The sequence below is a fragment of the Amblyomma maculatum genome, chromosome 10 (assembly GCF_055883805.1).
Source record: "Amblyomma maculatum isolate TAMU_Amacu chromosome 10, ASM5588380v1, whole genome shotgun sequence".
In the NCBI taxonomy this organism is placed as follows: domain Eukaryota; kingdom Metazoa; phylum Arthropoda; class Arachnida; order Ixodida; family Ixodidae; genus Amblyomma; species Amblyomma maculatum.
This window is the reverse complement of record NC_139353.1, coordinates 57434581-57452930: the sequence shown is the minus strand read 5'-3', so window position 1 is coordinate 57452930 and position 18350 is coordinate 57434581. Positions and strand designations below refer to the sequence as shown.

The 18350-nt window shown below is 47.0% G+C and overlaps 1 protein-coding gene across 1 annotated transcript in view; it reads left to right on the top strand.

The window, feature by feature from the left end:
• The first annotated feature begins 11036 nt into the window (after positions 1-11036).
• The window catches only part of LOC146176570 (phospholipid-transporting ATPase ABCA3-like), a 59735-nt gene continuing 52421 nt past the window's right edge, over positions 11037-18350 (top strand). Inside the window, exons 1-4 of the mRNA XM_084581328.1 lie at positions 11037-11285; positions 12178-12366; positions 15077-15261; positions 17644-17769. Coding sequence (XP_084437454.1) covers positions 11048-11285; positions 12178-12366; positions 15077-15261; positions 17644-17769 — 738 coding nt within the window. The 5' untranslated portion in view covers positions 11037-11047. The remainder of the gene's footprint in view (positions 11286-12177; positions 12367-15076; positions 15262-17643; positions 17770-18350) is intronic.

Genomic DNA, 18350 nt, shown 5'->3' with positions numbered 1-18350 from the left:
CCTCTTCGTTTCGCCTCCATCCGGATAAAGCGAGATTGTTGTTGTTGTTGCGCCTGTAGGAAGAAGGAGAAGGAAATGCACGCGCCTGCTATTGGCTCTGTAGCTGGGCCACCTCCGCTGCCTCGTCGTGTGCACAGAAAATAGACAAGAAAGAAAAAAAAAGAGGGAGAGAAAGACGCGCACCGCAATAGCCATCATCCACTACCAAAGCGGTGACGGGTGCAATGACGGTCTAGAACAGATACAAATCCGGTGGCTGGCTAGCTCCCGCCGCAAGCGGCATTGACCTACCGTCCCAGCCCCGTAGGGCCAGGAACAGCTACCCCTCACCACCTCCCTCTGGCCCTACGGGGCTGAGACTGGTAAGTCACCGCCGCTTAATTGCGGCGGGGGCTAGCCTACCACCGGATCTGTATTTGGTGTAGGCCGTCATTGTACCCGCCACCTGGACGACGGCTGTTGCGGCGCGCGTCTTTCTTTACCTCTTCTTTTTCTTCTCTATTTTCTCTTCTGTCCTCACAAGCAGCGGAGGTGGCTCAGCTACAGAGCCAGTAGCACGCCCGTGCATTTTCTTTTCCTTCTTCCTACTTTCGCAACAACAACTGACATCGCGCAGCACACGGACGCCTCTTCGTTTCGCCTCCATTGAAACGTAGCTGTCGGCGGTCGGATTCGAACCCGAATACTCTAAATCAGTAATCGAGCATCTTAACCACTGATCCGCGACGGCTGTACTTATTGCGTTTTTTTTAGCATTTTCGTACCATGGCAGCCTTCCCAGGTAATCACCTTGATAGTTCTAACTATGCCTTTAAGTCTATCACCTGGAAGGCGGCTGCAATTGGAGTGAAATTGCTTTCCGTTGAGACGCGGCACTTTTCTACTTCGTTTCGTTTGCAAACGGGATAGAGCGTCATGCAAAGGTCTGCCGCCTATTTTCGGCTCGACAGACGAAATCATCGCCTTGCCCAGCCGTGGTGGTGCGGGATGGAATCCCGGCCGCGGCGGCCGCTTTTCGATGGGGGCGAAAAGCAAGGCGTCCGTGTGCTGTGCGATGTCACTGCACGTTAAAGATTCCCAGGTGGTCGAAGTTTCCGGAGCCCTCCACTGCAGCGTTTCTCGCTTTGGGACGTTACATCACCGTACACCTAACATAAACCAAACAAAATTAACCCCTTGCACAACAACTCCGCCACACCAGAAACGATATTCAGGCCGATCGTCGCCGCTTTGCTGGCGCATATTATGTTAAAAGTTTACAGGCTAATACATCGGAACACTTGCATATGAAGAGGAGCTTTATAAAATTTAACGATCCAGAAACACAATGACCTGTAATCTGCGAGTATAAACACTCACATTGACAAAACAATATCTGAGGACAACTGGGTAATAGACAGCGATGATTACTTGTATGCGACTGACGTTTAAAAACTGCTTTCCTGTGATGCTGATCGGGTGGGACAGTAGTTCCGGTGCTTGACTCTTGTTCCCTAGGATGCGGGATCGAATACCGGCCGCGGTTGCCGCTTTACGATGGAGGTAGAAGGAAGAGACGCCCATCAATGTCAGCGCACGTTAAAGTGACCTGGTGGTCGGAATTTTCGGAGTCCTCCACCACGTCGTCTCTTATCCTGAGTCGATTTGGGATTTGAGAACCCCGAAACCAAAAACGAAAACCGTTTTCTTTAAGAAAAAATCACGAAAGGTATGTTTTGAACACTGTTTGCAAGACTAATTAAGCGCTGTTTGTTTAAGGACATATATAGCATTTTCTTTTATTATTAGCCTGCACACTATTAGGTCATCTAGTTAGATGTGAGGATATCCTGCAGGATGTCCCCTTCCAGATATCTATGTCCTCAATTAACAGCCATTGTGTCCAAGGCCGCTTGCAAATTAGTAGCAGAACACGAAAGCGTTTTTACTCATTTATTTGAGCCTAATTATACAGTGAATATCATAAACGTGTGTTTGTGGTAAAGAATGCGCGTAATATAGCTAGCGAAAGTTAGCAAGACAACAAAATCAAAGCGGGGTTAATTCAGGAACACAAAGTAAGTATAGCATACTGCAATGGGGAAGCCAACAACAACTAAGCATCATAATTCATTGTGTTCGTCGTTTGAAGAATTCTAAACCTCTGAATACATGCGCCTGCTCCAGTTAATGCGCCGACTGGTCTAAATTTAGATATTCCCACTCGTGCATTAAAAAGTAAAGTGAAAATCGCAGTAATCCAGTGCAAACAAATGGAGGCCTAGTCTGATCCACCAGAGAGTTTCTTTACTCCGAGGAATTTTCTTTTAGTCATAGCATTGCAAAGCACATAGTTAATTTGTTTTGTTTGTGTGGTTTAACGTCACAAAACGAGTAAGGCTACGAAAGAGGTCATAGTGGAGGGCTCTTGAAATGTCAAGCACATCGGTTTCTGCACTGACATCGCACAGTGAACAGGTGCCTGCTTTTGAAGTGGAAGCTTCAGTACGCCATGTCGCAACCAAGGTCAACCTATCCGGCTGCTTAACCTTACACGAGCCGCAGGTCACAGTGTGTATATACAGCTTGACCATGCTACCTCTTATCAATGGTGTACCACCACTTGACCTTTGACAGCAGACAGAGCATCACGTGTTTCATCACAGTACATATCCCCTTTATCCACACGGCATACCCGACATCATCACATTCACTCATTGACGCCGTATTTTGTGAAGACTGATTGTTTTAAATATTCATTTTTCCGCGGACAATATCCGATTGGAACCATGTTATGGCACTGTCATAGTTTCGCAAAATTTGCCTGTTCATTTTTATGCATGTTTCTTTTGATTATGTTCTGTATCTTCTGAGATTTGTTAACAATATATGCCTGTCCTGCTTGGACCCTGAAAAGGGTCTGCAGTATGTACTAAATAAATAAATCTCGTATTTGACGACTTCCTTGGTTCCATAGTCTAGGCAGCTTAATCGCTTCAAAGACGCGTCTGCCCATGTCTAAACCCAAACCCAATAAAAGCGAAACAAAGCAACACCACGCTTTAACTCCGCCTAATTTGGTTTAATCGGCCATATTTTTCGCTTTCATGGAAAATCTGCCGCCATCACCGGGATTTGCAAGACCAATTACGAAAACGCAATTAGGAGAAACCTAGGGCTACCTACATTTCCACTATACAGTGCATCGAATCAGATATTGCTCTCATCGCTTATCGTCGCAGACTTAACCGGTGGCCCCGACGCTCACCGCACTCCCGCCAACCGCGTCAGGATGTCGCTGAAGCATCTGTATATCATTCTCTGGAAGAACGTGTACATCAAGAAGCTGGCACGCCACTACACCTTGACTCTGGCAGAGGTCGCCCTGATTGTCATTATGCTGCTGGGCATCCAAGAAGAAGCAGTGGTCAGGGAACCACTGGTGCGGGTAGGGGACACCATCTACAACACTTCGAAAACGGACACCTTCTGGAACACGCAGCGTGACCAGGCCTACATACGGGAGGTGAGGATATTTGACGGTCATTCACCTCGTGTGATGCAAAGTTAAACGTGAACTGAAATTCTTTTGTTGTTGTTGCCTAGAATTATTAAGGATATCCATGCTGGAGCATCATTTAAAAAAAAACCGATGTTGTAAGGTTTGGGTTAACGTTGCGCTCAAAATTATGATTGGAAGGCAACAATCACCGAACTCAACAAAAGCACTTCTTAGTGTTGATCAATTGGAAATTATTCACATAAAATAAAAAATATCAACTGCTATACGACCTCAAGGACAGTCCTCCGGTCTTTGTCTTCGAGTTATTCTCATGGCATCACGATTAATTGCCTCACGCCCCCTATATGACAGATGAAATATGAAAAAGAATTAAAGAGGAAGGGTGTGACAGATAAAGAGGATTTGCCAACCGCTTACATTACTCGCGGCTTCATGACATTGGCGTCATGACGCTCTTTTCACGTTTTGGTGGTGGTGGTGAAAAACGTTATGCAATGTTGGGAGCCTTAAGTGATTACATCCTAATGACGAGCCGGCTCTTGGCTGCGTCTTGTGGCCGGAAGCTAGTGCTTCCCAGCGACTCCCAAAGCCCAGTCCGTCAGCCGCTTTTGAACGGCCGTGTCAGAGCTGGACACCGCAGCCTCCCATCGCTCGAGCTCGGAGAGTTGCCAAGTGCCTGTGTGAGGCACCTAAGGTTGATTTCGAACAAATTATGATCAAATGCTCGGAATTTCCACGCGGTGGACACCTGTCAACGCGAACACGAACCTAAACGAATGTTCGCAAAACTGGAAAGGCGCCGAGCTATCTCTTCCCGGCTAAAACCACACGCCGCCAGAGCAGACAAGTGCAGCCCTACCGCGGTGGCGCAGTGGTTAAGATGCCCGACTATTGTTTCGGAGTACTCACTTTTGAACCCAACCGCCAGTGGCTGCGTTTAGATGCCTATATCGCACCCCCCCTCTCCTTTCTCATAAGAGTTACCTGGTGCAGCCCCAACCAGCCCCGCCGGGGTGGTGCAGTGGTAAGACGCCCGACTACTGTGCCGGAGTTCCCGGGATCGAATCCCGGCCTCGGCGGCTGCGTTTCGATGGAGGCGAAACGAAGAGGCGTCGTGTGCTGTGCGATGTCAGCGCACGTTAAAGATCCCCAGGTGGTCGAAATTACTCCGTAGCCCTCCACTACGGCCCCCTTTCTCTCTATCCACTTTCACTCCCACCTTCATCCCTTCCCTTACGGCGCGGTTCAGGTGTCCACAGAGCAAGTGTGACAGATACTGCGCCTTTCCCTTCCTATGAACCAACCCCAACCAACTCTGCGTGTGCTGTGCGATGTCAGCGCACTTTAAAGATCCCCAGGTGGTCGAAATTACTCCGTAGCCCTCCACTACGTCTCCTCTTTTTCTCTTTCCACTTTCACTCCCACCTTCCTACCTTCTCTTAGGTGTCTACAGTAAACAAGTGAGACAGTTACCGCGCCTTTCTCTTCCTATAAATCAATCAATCAATCAGCAACTCTGCACTTTTATGTGATTTCATGATGTTAAAGAACCCACCGGCCAATCAGCACCCACAATGTACCACTTTCCAACTGCTGTGTACCCGAAGCACGCACGAGGTTTGTCCCCAACAACGCCGCCAATGACGACGCCAATTTTTTGCAGAACACCGATTCATTCATGCGTATGTCAACGTTTTTAGATTGGCGTATCTTCATTCGTCCATTTGTTCATTCGCTTTTCTCCTACTGTCCACTGCAGGTGTACTACTTTCCCTCGAAGAACAAGTACCTGAACCGGCTGACTCATGAAAGTTTCGCCACGCTCGGCGTCAGCAGGCTGGTGCCGGTGCGCACCATGCGCCAGCTGATGCAAATCGAGGAGAAACGCGCCCATCCATCGAAGGAAAAGACGGTACAGCGATCGCTACGGCTCCTGTACCGCGGTGAAGGTCTGAACGACACCGCCTCGCAGCCTGTCAACCTGCACGTCTCGTTCCTGTCGGGACGCCTGCCTTTCGACCTGCAGGTATAGCCCATGCACCTCCCCACCCTTGTCCGCAGCGATTGATGGAGAAACTTCATTTGTCCCAGTAGCCTGGTTGGTTTACGTTCTGAAATGGGCCGCATTGTTTTTCTATGCAGGCAGGCGTTGGGGGTTACAGCTGGTTATTACGTCTTCGAAAGAAAATGTGATTTTAACTGTATTCCATATCTGGAATGGCTCGTTTTGCGTCGTTAACCAGTTAACGAAAAGCAGGACTATGTCAAAAATACAATACACTGTTCTATAGTTCTATTATAATGTCTTAAGTCTTTTCTATAATATCTTTCCTATAATGTTTTTTATATAGTGTTATAACTTTTCTGTAGTCGTGAAGTACTTTTCTGTATAGTGCACGTGTAGTTGTTTTTTCTGTAGTAGCAGTTTTATCTAGTGCCGTAGTTTTTCTGTGGTACTGTAGTTTGTCTGTAAGGCGTTTCTATATTCTGAAGTTTTCTAGTACGTTTCTGTTTACAGAATTTTGATGTTGCTGCAGAAATGTCTGTTGTGACAACAAAATCATTGCCAGAAACCGCACAGAAATTCGGTTGTAACGACAGAAAAGGTTCTCTAGCGTTTTCCGACTTGGTACAGTTATTCGAGTGCGCATTCACAACCGGACCAAACAGTAACAATCGCAGAAGTGAAACTTAACCGCACCAGAATGCACTGGACGCGCGCCGATGTTGCCACGATTGCCTCAGAAGAAACACGCTTTCCTCTCCTCTGCTACTCGCCTCTAATTCTGTCGCTAACGCGCCTTTCTGCGCTTATTTGCTTTTCTTTGGTTCTTTCCTCTTTACACGGTTATCAGAATGAAAGGTTTGCGATACGCCACCTATTAGCAATGCTGCCAAACAATGCATATGGCGAGCACCTGGAAAGGGAGGTGGAAACGTACACCAGGCAGTGTAATTGGGTCACTACGCTAACGCATGCACTGTACCAGTGGTCTCAGCATCCGCTTTCTATACAGGAATGCGGGGTTCGGTACCCACCGCGGCCTCATGCCTATCAGCTTTCGAATATGTACATTATTTCCCTCGGCCTGATGTTCGGCGTTATTGTGACGAAACGCTTGAGAAGGGGTTCTTCGATTAAACTTCTGATAACTGTCCAGGATCAAAACGAAGCACTAGATTGGGTTACTACCATCAGGGTCGTCTCTCATCTCTTATGTTCCCTTATCTGACGGTGAAGGAGTGCAGGATTCCGATTGGTCTTCATTCTTTTTCCGCGTTATCCTTTGACCAGGTGGGCTACCGACAGCGGCTCATCGCTCAGCCTGAAGGTCCCGTGGCAGAGCAGAGCTTCCCAGAGATCCATACCTTGCTCCCAGTGATCGGGGCTCTCCAGCAGCGCCACTTGGAACTGCAGGCCGAACAATATCATTACGAGTATCCGGTGGAGGAGTTGCGGCTGCAGCGATTCCCCTTTCCCGCCTACATCGAGCACCGAGACCTAAAGAACTACGCCCTGGTCCTGACCCGCTTCTGCTTTGGCGTGCTCATCCCCTTCACCGTCCTCGTCGCAAAAATCACCGACGAGAAGGCCACCGGTGAGGACAGAGGATTCACAGATAAGGAGCCAATCGGTCACTGGATATAGGCAAATTGTCATGCGGCCGCACTTTCTTGTTTTTCTAGCGGGACTCACTCCTGTGCCGAGGCGACAGCCACCATGCAGCTAGCTGCCCCTTTGTTAGCGAAGACTGCTGTAACCATTGCTTAGTAATGGTTGTGCGGATACCAAAAGAGCACTAACTTACCCCTCACGCGGACACCCTAGCCATGTCCTAAATATGTCAGTTGCATTTCACTTCAACCCAAATACGGCCGACATGGTTAGGATTCGATCCCCCGACCTCGATCTCAAGATTCGAAAGCCCTACCCAGTGGAAATGTGTGGAGAGTCACGGTGGCAATCTTGTATGGTGTCGCATGCGGCGGCAGCGAGCGGCGATATAGGCGGCGATATAGGCGGCGATAAAAGTATTCGAAATAATCTCGACCATGCAGGTTTCTATACCCTAACGCTTCAAGTTTGCGCAGATTCTTCAAACGTCAGGACTATTTTATGTCCGTTTTTGAAGCATGCGACCAGGTTAGGCGCCCATACTCTTGTTCGTCCTATAGTTGCCAGCGACGCATGTCTAATTTCTTGGTATCAGTTTCTTTTTGAGAACAAGGCATTTTTGCTTTCAACTCAATGAGTGCGATAAATCTATCATTATGAACATGTGTATTGGTTAAAATAATTTATTTCCCTAAGGAATAGTTAGGGCAGAAAGCTTCAAGGACGACTGCGTGGAAACTTGTTTGACATTCGCAACTGACAAGACGAGTTCGTGCTCTACATCGACGTCGTGTGCGATAACAGTAAAAAATAGAAATAAATAAAAATAGCTTAGAACTTTCTTTTAATGGGATTGATCACATTATACTACGGAATTCTGCGCAAAACACGCTTAACTGAAAAGATAAATACTGCGACGCAAATGTGGTGTTCTAAGGCATTCACCTAAAATATATTCTTCGCCATTTGACAATTACCAAAGATTACCGTCACATTCACTCCCGCATGGGGCAGTGTGAAAAGTGGTTCTGAAGATGAAGTCTGAAAAATATTCAGACACATTAAACATTCATCACCGGACGTGTTCGTTTCCAGATACTATTTTCTCCCATCCTAAACACACGTCCGCTTAGAGCGTGCCCACTCCGCAAACAGTTCTAGAAGTGGTTTAAGGAAGTAATAATAACTCGTTCACAGCAAGGGTAAGGCGCAGTATCTGTCACATTTGCTCTGTGGACACCTAACACCTAAGGGAAGGTTTGGTTTGTGGGGTTTAACGTCGCAAACCGACTCAGACTATGAGAGACGCCTTAGTGGAGGACTCCGGAAATTTCGACCACCTGTGGTTCTTTGACGTGCACTGACATCGCACAGCACACGGGCGCCTTGCCTTTCGCCTCCGTCGAAAAGCGGCCGCCGAGGCGGGGATTCGATCTCGCATCCTTGTGAACAGTAGTCGGGCGCCGTAACCACTGCGCCACACCGACGGGTCCATAAGGGAAAGCAGGAAGGTTGGAGTGAAAGTGGAAAAAGAGAAAACCGTAGTAGAGGGCTTTGGAGTAATTTCGACCACCTGGGGATTTTTAACGGACACTGACATCGCACAACACACGGCCTCCCCGTTTCGCCTTCATCGAAACGTAGCCGCCGGTGGTCGGGATCGAAAGCAGGAAGCCTATTTGGGTTTGCTCGGTACGGTGGCTCCGCAAAAGACAAAACGACAGAAGAGACGAAGAAAACGGGCTGGTGTGGGCCGGCAACGTCAACGTAATACACGTGTTGTTGGTGACCATAGTGTCGCTCCAACGCTTCCGCGCGCGCCTGGCGACGACCGCTGTAGTCTTTGGACATGTTGCGGGGAAGGGGTCGGACCCAGAGGGCGCGTCTCCAGGGTTCTGGTACTCTCACCCTTTCCTCAATGTTGTATTCGTGTTTGATATGTAGCCGGTTCAAGAGGCGGCGACCGGACGTGGCCTGTGTAAGACTCGTGTATTGGTTGAATAAGTGGGCTTCTCGAAGCTCCCGAAGGTCGAGAGCCCGCTTGATGACTTTCCGGTGGATAACCTCCAATTGGTCATCATCGTGTTTGCGCAGGTACAAGTAGGGGGTCGAGTAGAGGATTCTACTCGTTATGAAAGCATGGGCAAGCCGCAGTGCATCCTTGCTTCGTAATCCACCCCGCTTGTTGGAGACCCGGCGGACCATATGGCCCACCTGGTCTCCCACCGTGCGAAATTTGACCAGGGTGGTGTCAGCCCTGCGTTGATAGTGTATGAAGAGGCCAAGGACGCGGTTCATTTTGGCCCCTCGGATCCGTCGCAAGTGCAGACTTATGCGAAGCTGAGTTGCGCCTCGAGGGGAGGGACGTACATGTAAAAAATCAGATTTAGCTGGGGCGCACTGCAGTCGGCCGTAGGTTGCGTAGTCGTCGACTACGGTCGCCGCGGCTTGCAGGCAAGACTCTATGTGGCCCATTTGACCGTAACCTTGTCGCACCCGGGTGTAGTTCCGCGCTTCATCTTGCCTAATGCCGCCCGCAGGTCGTGCTGCTGGAACGGTGTGTCCAGCTCCGTGTACTCTTTGCCTGCATACGAGTACATAACCACCTTGGGGTCCTTGGTGGTGCACAGGTATCGGTCCCTTAGCGTGTGTGCTAGCTATGGTGTCGTTCCTGTGAAGTTGCGCATGACCTTATGTAAGTGGCGCTGAGTTTTCGTGCGTGTTTGTGTTGGCAACCCGGATTCAATCCCAGCCCTGGCGGCCGCGTTTCGTTTCTGTGTAGAAGAAAAGGAAGATTCCTCAGTCGCTTTGGTGTGTTAAACCCCATTAACCCTAAGCACACCGAAACACCTTGTATACACTTTGGATGCGAAACCCTTGTGCATCGTATTTTTTTTTTTTCGTAAAAGGTCTCTTGGAGCATATTAACAATAGAAATAAACAGCATAAACTGGAAAACGAATTATTGTCCGTTTTTACTGCCAGCGTTGCTTACCGTCCCTGAGCAACCGCTCCGGGGCGTCGTATATGTAACACTCCGTGACAAGTGTTGGTTGACGACTTAGGCGCGAGTTTCTGTTCCTCGCTCTTAGGTCAGTCCCTGCGCAGCAAGTGATCGCGCAGGCAGGTGTTTACTCAGGTGTTACAATTTGCAGAGGGTGCCTAATTTTTTAAGGAAAGAGGGAGGGGCATGGAAACTACAGAGAAGACGCTCCCGCCAGTTTTGGCAGTCATTACTGTTTAAAAGCAGTTTTCGCAAATTAAGACTGTGCCTTAAAAAAAAAAAAAAAAAGATGCTTGCACACCTCGTACATAGTGTTTGTATGGAAATCACTGCCCTCAGGTTAGATGTCGATGATTTACATATGATCGCAACGACTGCAGAGTAGTGCGCTCCCTTTGGAGGGCACATTATCTCTATTTCCTCTAGAGGCATCGTAGATACCTAGCACATAAAATGCGTGATTCGTCGCGACGTTATTGAACTCGCCAGCACCATGGGTCGGAAACCCTCCATTGGGAAGGACTGCGCCGCTGTAGCTCAGTGGTTAGTGCACTCTACTGCTGATCGTAAGGAAGGGAGTTCAGACCAATCCGAGGCGGACGCATTTGGACAGCAGCGAAAATCAAGGCGCCCTGTACAGTGCGATATCAGCGCGTGTTGAAAAAGAAGACGTGGTCGATGTTTCCGGAGCCCACCACTACGGCTTTAGCCATAGCCTGAGCTGCTTTGAGACGGAAACCTTGTAAAACAAACCGAACCAACACTGCAACGTATTTTATTGCGTTATACAGTTGCATCCGATTACCAATGCTTTCAACTTCTGACATTGGATCTTCAAGTATATAGGAACCAACTGACATGGTGCAGAGTCAGTGCAACACTCCATAGACACGGTCGATGATTTTCTTCCGCAGGCATAAGGGAGATGATGCGTGCATTGGGGGTCAAAGACTGGGTGTACTGGGCGAGCCACTACCTGACCTCTTTCTTCATGCACCTCATCATCGTGACCCTAATGCTGCTCTTCGTGTGCGTGAAGCGGAACAGTGAGGGCCGCGCCTTCATACAGTACAGTGACCCTACACTGGTCTACGTAATACTGATGTTCTTCTGCAGCCAGTGCATGGTGCACGGTATGTTCTTCTCCACCTTCTTCGCCAACCGTGAGTACATGAGTCCTCTTTTTAAGTTCAGCCGCTCATTAATGCTAGTCAGAGCTACCCTCAGAGCATGCAGTTGGGTTAGTTTTTCTTAACTAAAATTCTTCGTAAAATTGCCCGTCCTTAGAGTTAAATATAGTTATGCAAGTTACTTTCTACAAGAAACAAAACTACCGCCACTCACTTGCCGCTGGTCCAGCTTACATGTATGATTGTCCTGAACAATTGTAAACCATTGTCGTGGACATGCTAATTTGAAATGTCATAGCAGCAGTTAACAGATGATGGAGGCGTACGCATTTCTTGAACCTATAGTTGTACGAGCGCAAGCTCTGTTAAACCTGGTGCTGCGTGGTTTATCAAGGTTGATCACGGCTTGGCGGTTTGAATTAGGGAGTGCTCTAGCTTCGGCTTATGAGTACGCCTTTAACGCCACCTTTTCCCGCGATTTTTGGATATTTGTTTGGTTTTGTTTGGTATGGTTTGGTCGGTTTATAGAGGTCAACGTCCTAAACCGACTCAGGCTATTATAGACTTTGCACTACTAGAAGATATAAGGCTACGAAACTTTCGACCAGCTGCGTTTTCTTTTTGCCCTGCATTGGCATCGCACAGCATACGGGCGCCTAGCTCCTCGCCTCCACCGAAAAGCGGCTGCCGTGGCCGGAATTCGATCCCGCATTCTTGGGCAAAAAGGTGCCGCAGGTGCTTTCCAATGACAAAATGAAAAGGTGCTTTCCAATGACAAGTGCATTGTGCGACCACATCACATCTCGCAAGGTTGTGCTCGTGCAAGATCTAACGCACAGTGGGGTGCTTTCGATGCAGATAAGAATAAGATCAGATAGGGATCCAAATCTGCTTGCAACGCCCCCTTCCCGGTGTTTTCTCGCAGCGCATTCAGCAATGGCGGGAGCCATGTTGTACTGGATGTGCAGCTGCGTCATGCCCTTCCTCATGCTCGAGCACGCCGGAGGCCAGGGCTACTACTACATCGAGCGCAAACACAAGCTTATGACCGCCATCTTCCCTGGCATGAGCCTCCACTGGAGCTTCCGCGTACTCGAGCGCTTTGAAAAGTTTGGTGAGTGAGAAAAGAGGCGATATTGAGCGGAGCTGGCATGGCGCAAGCAGGCTTCACAGTGTACATTTTACGTCATTTTTATATTGAAAAACTTTTAGTAAAATGCGACTGTAGCAACATTAGCGCGCACTCATCGACTTAAATTTAGTTGCCCTAATTTTGGTCGCTTACCAATGTAAACATGGCGGAAATTCTGCCAGCGAATCAAGAACGCCAAAATATTAAAGCAAAACGCTCCGCATTCGTGCTTTGTCTATTGCATTCTCCAAAGGGCGTCCTCGCGGTCAAAGTTCACAGCGGTTGGTAGCACTGCGGCCTAACTAAAATTTCGTCATAACTAGATTGTTGCGTTAACCAGCCGAAAGCTGGCTTCCTTTTGAGAAATAGGTTCTTCCTTGCACTTTGAATCACTTAGGAATTTCAGTTTTTATAACCAAACGTTACGTTCCCCTTATCAGCAGAAACGACGTCAGTATTTCTGGAAGCTTTATAAACAATGTATATCCAGGACAGTTTTATTCGATATATATTTACCATTATATGAGTGTTACGCAACGGTCCGCATGTTTGTACCCCGAGTGGTAGAGCTATCGCTTTAGAAGTGGGCTTTTGCGTGGTTTCCTCATATTCAGTTTCGAGTGGCGGCCGAACAAGGGATACTCGACCTTGAATTCGCCACTGCATGCAAATGACATAATATATTTAACCTAGACTTGCACTAACGCGTTTCTGTTGCAACGGTATAACGACATCCAGTACGTGTTTCGCTCGCGCGTTTTCTTTTAATTATTTTTTGAATAATGCTTTAGACGTTATAAAGTAAGGATCACACAGAGGTGTTCTCTTCATGAAACATAAATTTTATAACCGAATTTCTTCCCAATGCTGTCCCAGGCTCGGTTCTCACAATTTAACAATCCTTGTGATTTATAAAATGAAATGTTTTCATTACGTTATGAATGAAAAAGGATGCAGCGTAATTCCTGATACGTTGTTTTTAATTACCTAAACAGCAATTAGTAGCAGCAGTAGCTGTTGTTGTAGTAGTAATCTTTACAGGTAGCACTGTTAAGCGGTCATGCAGGTTCGCGGCTCCCGACTGGGCTAACTTACTCTGCCCAACCTGCGAAAAGGGCTTGAATCTTATCAGATTCGACGATTTAATCGTTCCATGCATCTCATGGGTTCTATTTAAGCTGAGAACAAAGCAGAGGGCTATGGAACGGAAAATCGTGGGTGCACCGTCAAGAGATAGCGTGCGCACAGAGTGGGTCAGGGAAATACCTCGAGTGAACGACATTCTAGTGGAAATCAAGAAGGCTAAATGGGCATGGGTGTGGTATGCACTGCAAAAACTGCATAACTGTGGATCGGTTAAGATAACGAATCGTTTTCCAAGCGATGGCAATTAAGTGTAGCAGGGGGCGGCTGAAAAGTTAGGTGGACGGATGAAGTTAAGTTTTTAGCGGCCAACCGGGTGCAGATAGCACAGGACCCGGTAAATTGGAGGAATATGGGCGAGTCCTTCGCCTTGCAGGAGTGTAATCTGCCTGATGATGATGACGATGATACTACTTCTCGGGAGAGGGAGATGGCGGGAGTTATTAGGGCGGGGGTTTATTATATCGCCGTTTTGTTAACACCTCAAGTGATCTAAACACCTCTTACTTGCGACAGTCAGCGTCCGGCTGATAAAACCGAGGCAGCATAAGTGAATAAGTTTAGTTAAAGCTAATTAGCGGTCGTTGGCTAATACCGGGGATCGTTGCATCCCTGTTTTAAGGCGATAGCTTTGAATGGCTCATGAATGGCTCAGTGGGGGGGGGGGGGGGGGGGGGGGGGGGGAAGGGGTTATATCAAAATCAGCCTGCCAAGACCCTTGCATTCACGTTATCCCTAGGCCACGCAGGCACGTTCATACGGTTCGGTTAAAGCGGGGCTTTATATGCTGGCTGGTAGCTTACGCCATCGCGTCATCGCGAAGGTGGGAGTGAAACCAGAGAAAAAGAGGTGCCGTAGTGGAGGGCTTCGGACCACCTCGCGATAGATGCTTTCGCCTCATCGCACTTTAGTGATCCAAAGTGCCCCCTAGAATTTTCGTTATTACAGAGAACGAAACGTGCAACAAAAATTCAGCGCTTATAGTCCTTCAAAACCTCTATCGAAAAAGTAACAGTAGAATAAAATACCTTACTTTCCATTATACTGTCAGAGTCGGATTAAGATGATAATTTTTCGAATTTTAAATGCATTTCACTCAGCTCCAACATCTTCGCATCACCTTGTCACCTTAGATTCAACTGTAATGACACATTCCATTTTTCTATGTGATTCAATGCATTTGGCGCAGAACAGTTCTGAGAAGAACATCATGCCTTCAAAAACATTACCTGGCTGGTAGCCCTGTACACTTTTATCTCACATTCTGAGCCTTCGTTTGAATTCTTCAGAGGCGTACATCCATAGTTATGGGCCAATATACAAGTTCCCCATGCTACAACTCTAGTTTCACCAGCAGCTTGAAGTTTTGATGTTAGGATCGAGGTTCACATTTAATTAACTTCATAAAAGAAGCCCGCCGTCCGCTTGGCAGATAATACAAATTGGGCTGCATCTCACGGTAGCGTTAATCGGGGAGATTGGTATTGATGGTAATGTTTTCTGTCAATTCTTTCTTTTCTCATTCTTTAATGTGTATGCGCTCCCACAGTGCCACACGGAGCGAACTGGGGCAACTTTTACGACGCTGCCGCAACTCCGGATAACGTCACGCTCGCGGAGATCGTCGGCGTCGCCTTCATGTTCGACTGTGTCCTGGCTGCACTCCTGTGGTACTTGGACAACGTGTTTGCTATGGGACCCGGCATACACAAGCCATTTTATTACCCACTTATGGTACGTGATTATAAAACTTTATGTATACATGGCGACACAGTAGGGGCAGTTGGTCGCTCTACGGAGATATTTCGGGCTAAGATTCCCTTTCTTTGCCCATGATTTCAGCACGGCCATGTGCAAGCCGTATAGGAAGCGGCAATCTCAAAATAGCTAAAGGGATTACGAGCTGAAGTCTAAATATAGTAGAACGTTCTTGCTCAGTGACCTGAAACCGTGGATGCTGAAGTTGACCTCTTTGCGTGTTGGGTTTGAAATGCACTGGTGGCGAGTTTTTTTTTTTTTTTCTTTAGTAACTCCTGCAAATCTCTGTACGGGCGAATACTTGCCCAGAGGCGTGGATGAGCAGAAGTGCCCTCACAAATTTCTGCAGTAAGTCATTCGCTGCACGTTATTTTATGCTAGCGCTAACTGAGACATTTTCTAGTGACCTTTAAATTTTAAATTGTAGTGTTTATTATCCGAAAGTGAAATTTTGCTCGGGCAGTGAGAAGCGCCGCAATCGAGGGCTGCAAATTAATCCAGACCACATGGGGCTTTTAAACATGTTTTGAGGTCACATAGCACATGCGCACTGTTTCTGTACTTCGCCTCCATCGAAATGCAGTCTCCCTGGCTAGCATCTAAACCACAACCTTGGGCCTGCTAGCCGAAAGGCAAAGTAATTGGCCATCGTGGTCGCTAGCTCCACTTCACGTGGTAGTAGTTACGCACACTGAATTAAAATTATGACCTATAAGTATATGTCGCTATTCGTGGTCTCTTTAACGCAGTGCCGTGCAAAAGTGGGAAATTTGTACAGAACAAAATTTCTCCAATATATCTTATACACTCGACAATATATGCAGTTTTTTTTTTGTAGCTTTTGTGGAGGGATGCCCATACACAAAAGAAGCTGGTTTAATTTATTTTTCATCTATAGTTTAGGCATTTGCTCAATTTCTAGCATTCAGCTTGACGTTACCAGGCACCCACTCATGGGGCCCGACGCTTCATCACCGCATTAAATGAAAATATATCCGGCTCCATTCTTGACATAAGAAATCAATTTAGCTTAGCGCACTTAAACTACGATGATCTAGACACTGCGTGGCCGCGAATTCAAAATCGGCATGAAGTGGAGCTAAAGTGATGTTCTTCATATCGACTTCTTGTCAGTAGCATCTCTTTGCCCAGCATTAAGGTCCTCTCGGTGTAAACGCGTCCGAGATCCGTTGCGCAGCAGTCTGGGCTGAATTATCGTACTGACAGCAGCAGGCAACTGTCACGTGAAAGCATCCAGACGCAGCACGCAAAATATTTATATATACGCAAAATGCCGTTGCTCTTCGCAGATTTTATTGCGATAGCAATACTACGCCAGGTTTCGGCCCGTCGCGTCGGCCCGGGATGGGCCACGTTTGACCTTGAACAGCCGAGAAGACGAAGACGAAGAAGACGAAGAAGACAAAGACGAAGACAAAGAAAAAAACGAAAACGAAAAAGACGACGAAGAAGAAGACGAAGAACGCTCGGTCACCTGCAGCTAATGCTTTCTCTCCACATTCGGTTGAGCAGCATTGAACCCTTCTCATTTATATATGAGCTGGTAGCCTACACTCTCGCGTCATACCCTTAAATGATGAGCTTAAGTGTCCCCAATAATGTAGCACTTTACACTGATTGGGCGCGATAGCAGGCAAAAGAAGCTTCCGCCGTTGCTATCGCAATTCAACTAAGGTTAACCAGAGTTAAACCACATCAAATGTTTGTCTTTGTTTTACTGTACCAGCTCTCAAATAGCATACTTCAGTGCATAAGGTAGTTAACGTTAGAATACTTGAATGATCTTGTTCATACGTGGACGATAAAAATCTTTTAGAAACATGAATGATCATTCGGTTAATAACCTGTCATTTTAGAATAAAAAAGGTTTTGCGCTAATCTCCGCTTATGACTATATTTTGTACTCATAAAGAAGCTCAGCAACCTCGTGCTTGGCGCATGATGGCCTTAGTTGCCCATGTGCCAAAAAAAAACCAAACAAACACAACAATTTAACTTTACGGCCTTTCTGCACTTTTAGAAGCTGGCGCGCTGATGCCCGTGTTTTGAAATTTGCTGAAAACAGCCGTTCTTTTATTTGCATTGACAATGCATGTAGCTTTGTAGAAGTAATTCACATGTTCACACTCTGTATTGGAACTGGTGCAGGCACATTGCATATTTTTTTCGGCCTTCTATCATAATGCGCTATTGGTTATTTGTAGTTTAATCTTCGTCAGTCATATTCGTTTCAACCTGCGACGCTTGAAAAAGCACACCTTTTTTTTTCTACTGGCTGTGTAAATTACTCTAATTTTTATCCTTATGCCTCGTTTTTCGTAATTTTTTCCTCCACAGATCCGCTACTGGTTCCCCAGCAAGACTTACGCTCGGGCACCAAAGAGAACCACTGATGAGCTGCCCAACTTCGAAAATGAGCCCGTTGATCAACGGGTGACCGTTGACCTCGTGCATGTTTCTAAGGTACTGTTTTAGATTCGGTACACTAACTTATTGTTACGGTGCTTTCACCTTTTGTGTTCAATATTTACCCTCTTCAGGTTTGTGCTGCGCCAAATATAGTGTCGTTTACGCCAGACACGCTCTTTATGGATCGCTTCAAAAAGCTTAGTTAATTTTTCCTTAACCGATTTGCAGGTCTATGCCGTTTCACTTCCTGCTTTAAGACCAGCAGTATTTTGTTTTGGGACAAACAAGAATGTTTGGTATTTGGAATTTTTGTGAGCTGAGCAGAATTTTGCAAAACGCGGGCGCAAATTTTGTTGGACGAACACATTCCGTTCCTTGCACTTCAAAACTGCTGAATGCAGAGCGTGTTACCGCACTCGCTTCATACTGTACCTTGTATTTTTTGGTCTTGGTTTGAGAACACGTTGAAAAAAAAGTCAGGCGTGGTGAAGACAATGTATTTGACGTTTCGGCCGCGGGACCGGCCCGGGAATATAATAATTATATCTTAGTTTGCCTTGTTTACGGCAAACTATGGTTGCCATAAATACCGCCGCCGCTGACATCATGGCGCATCTTAGCAACAACATGACGTG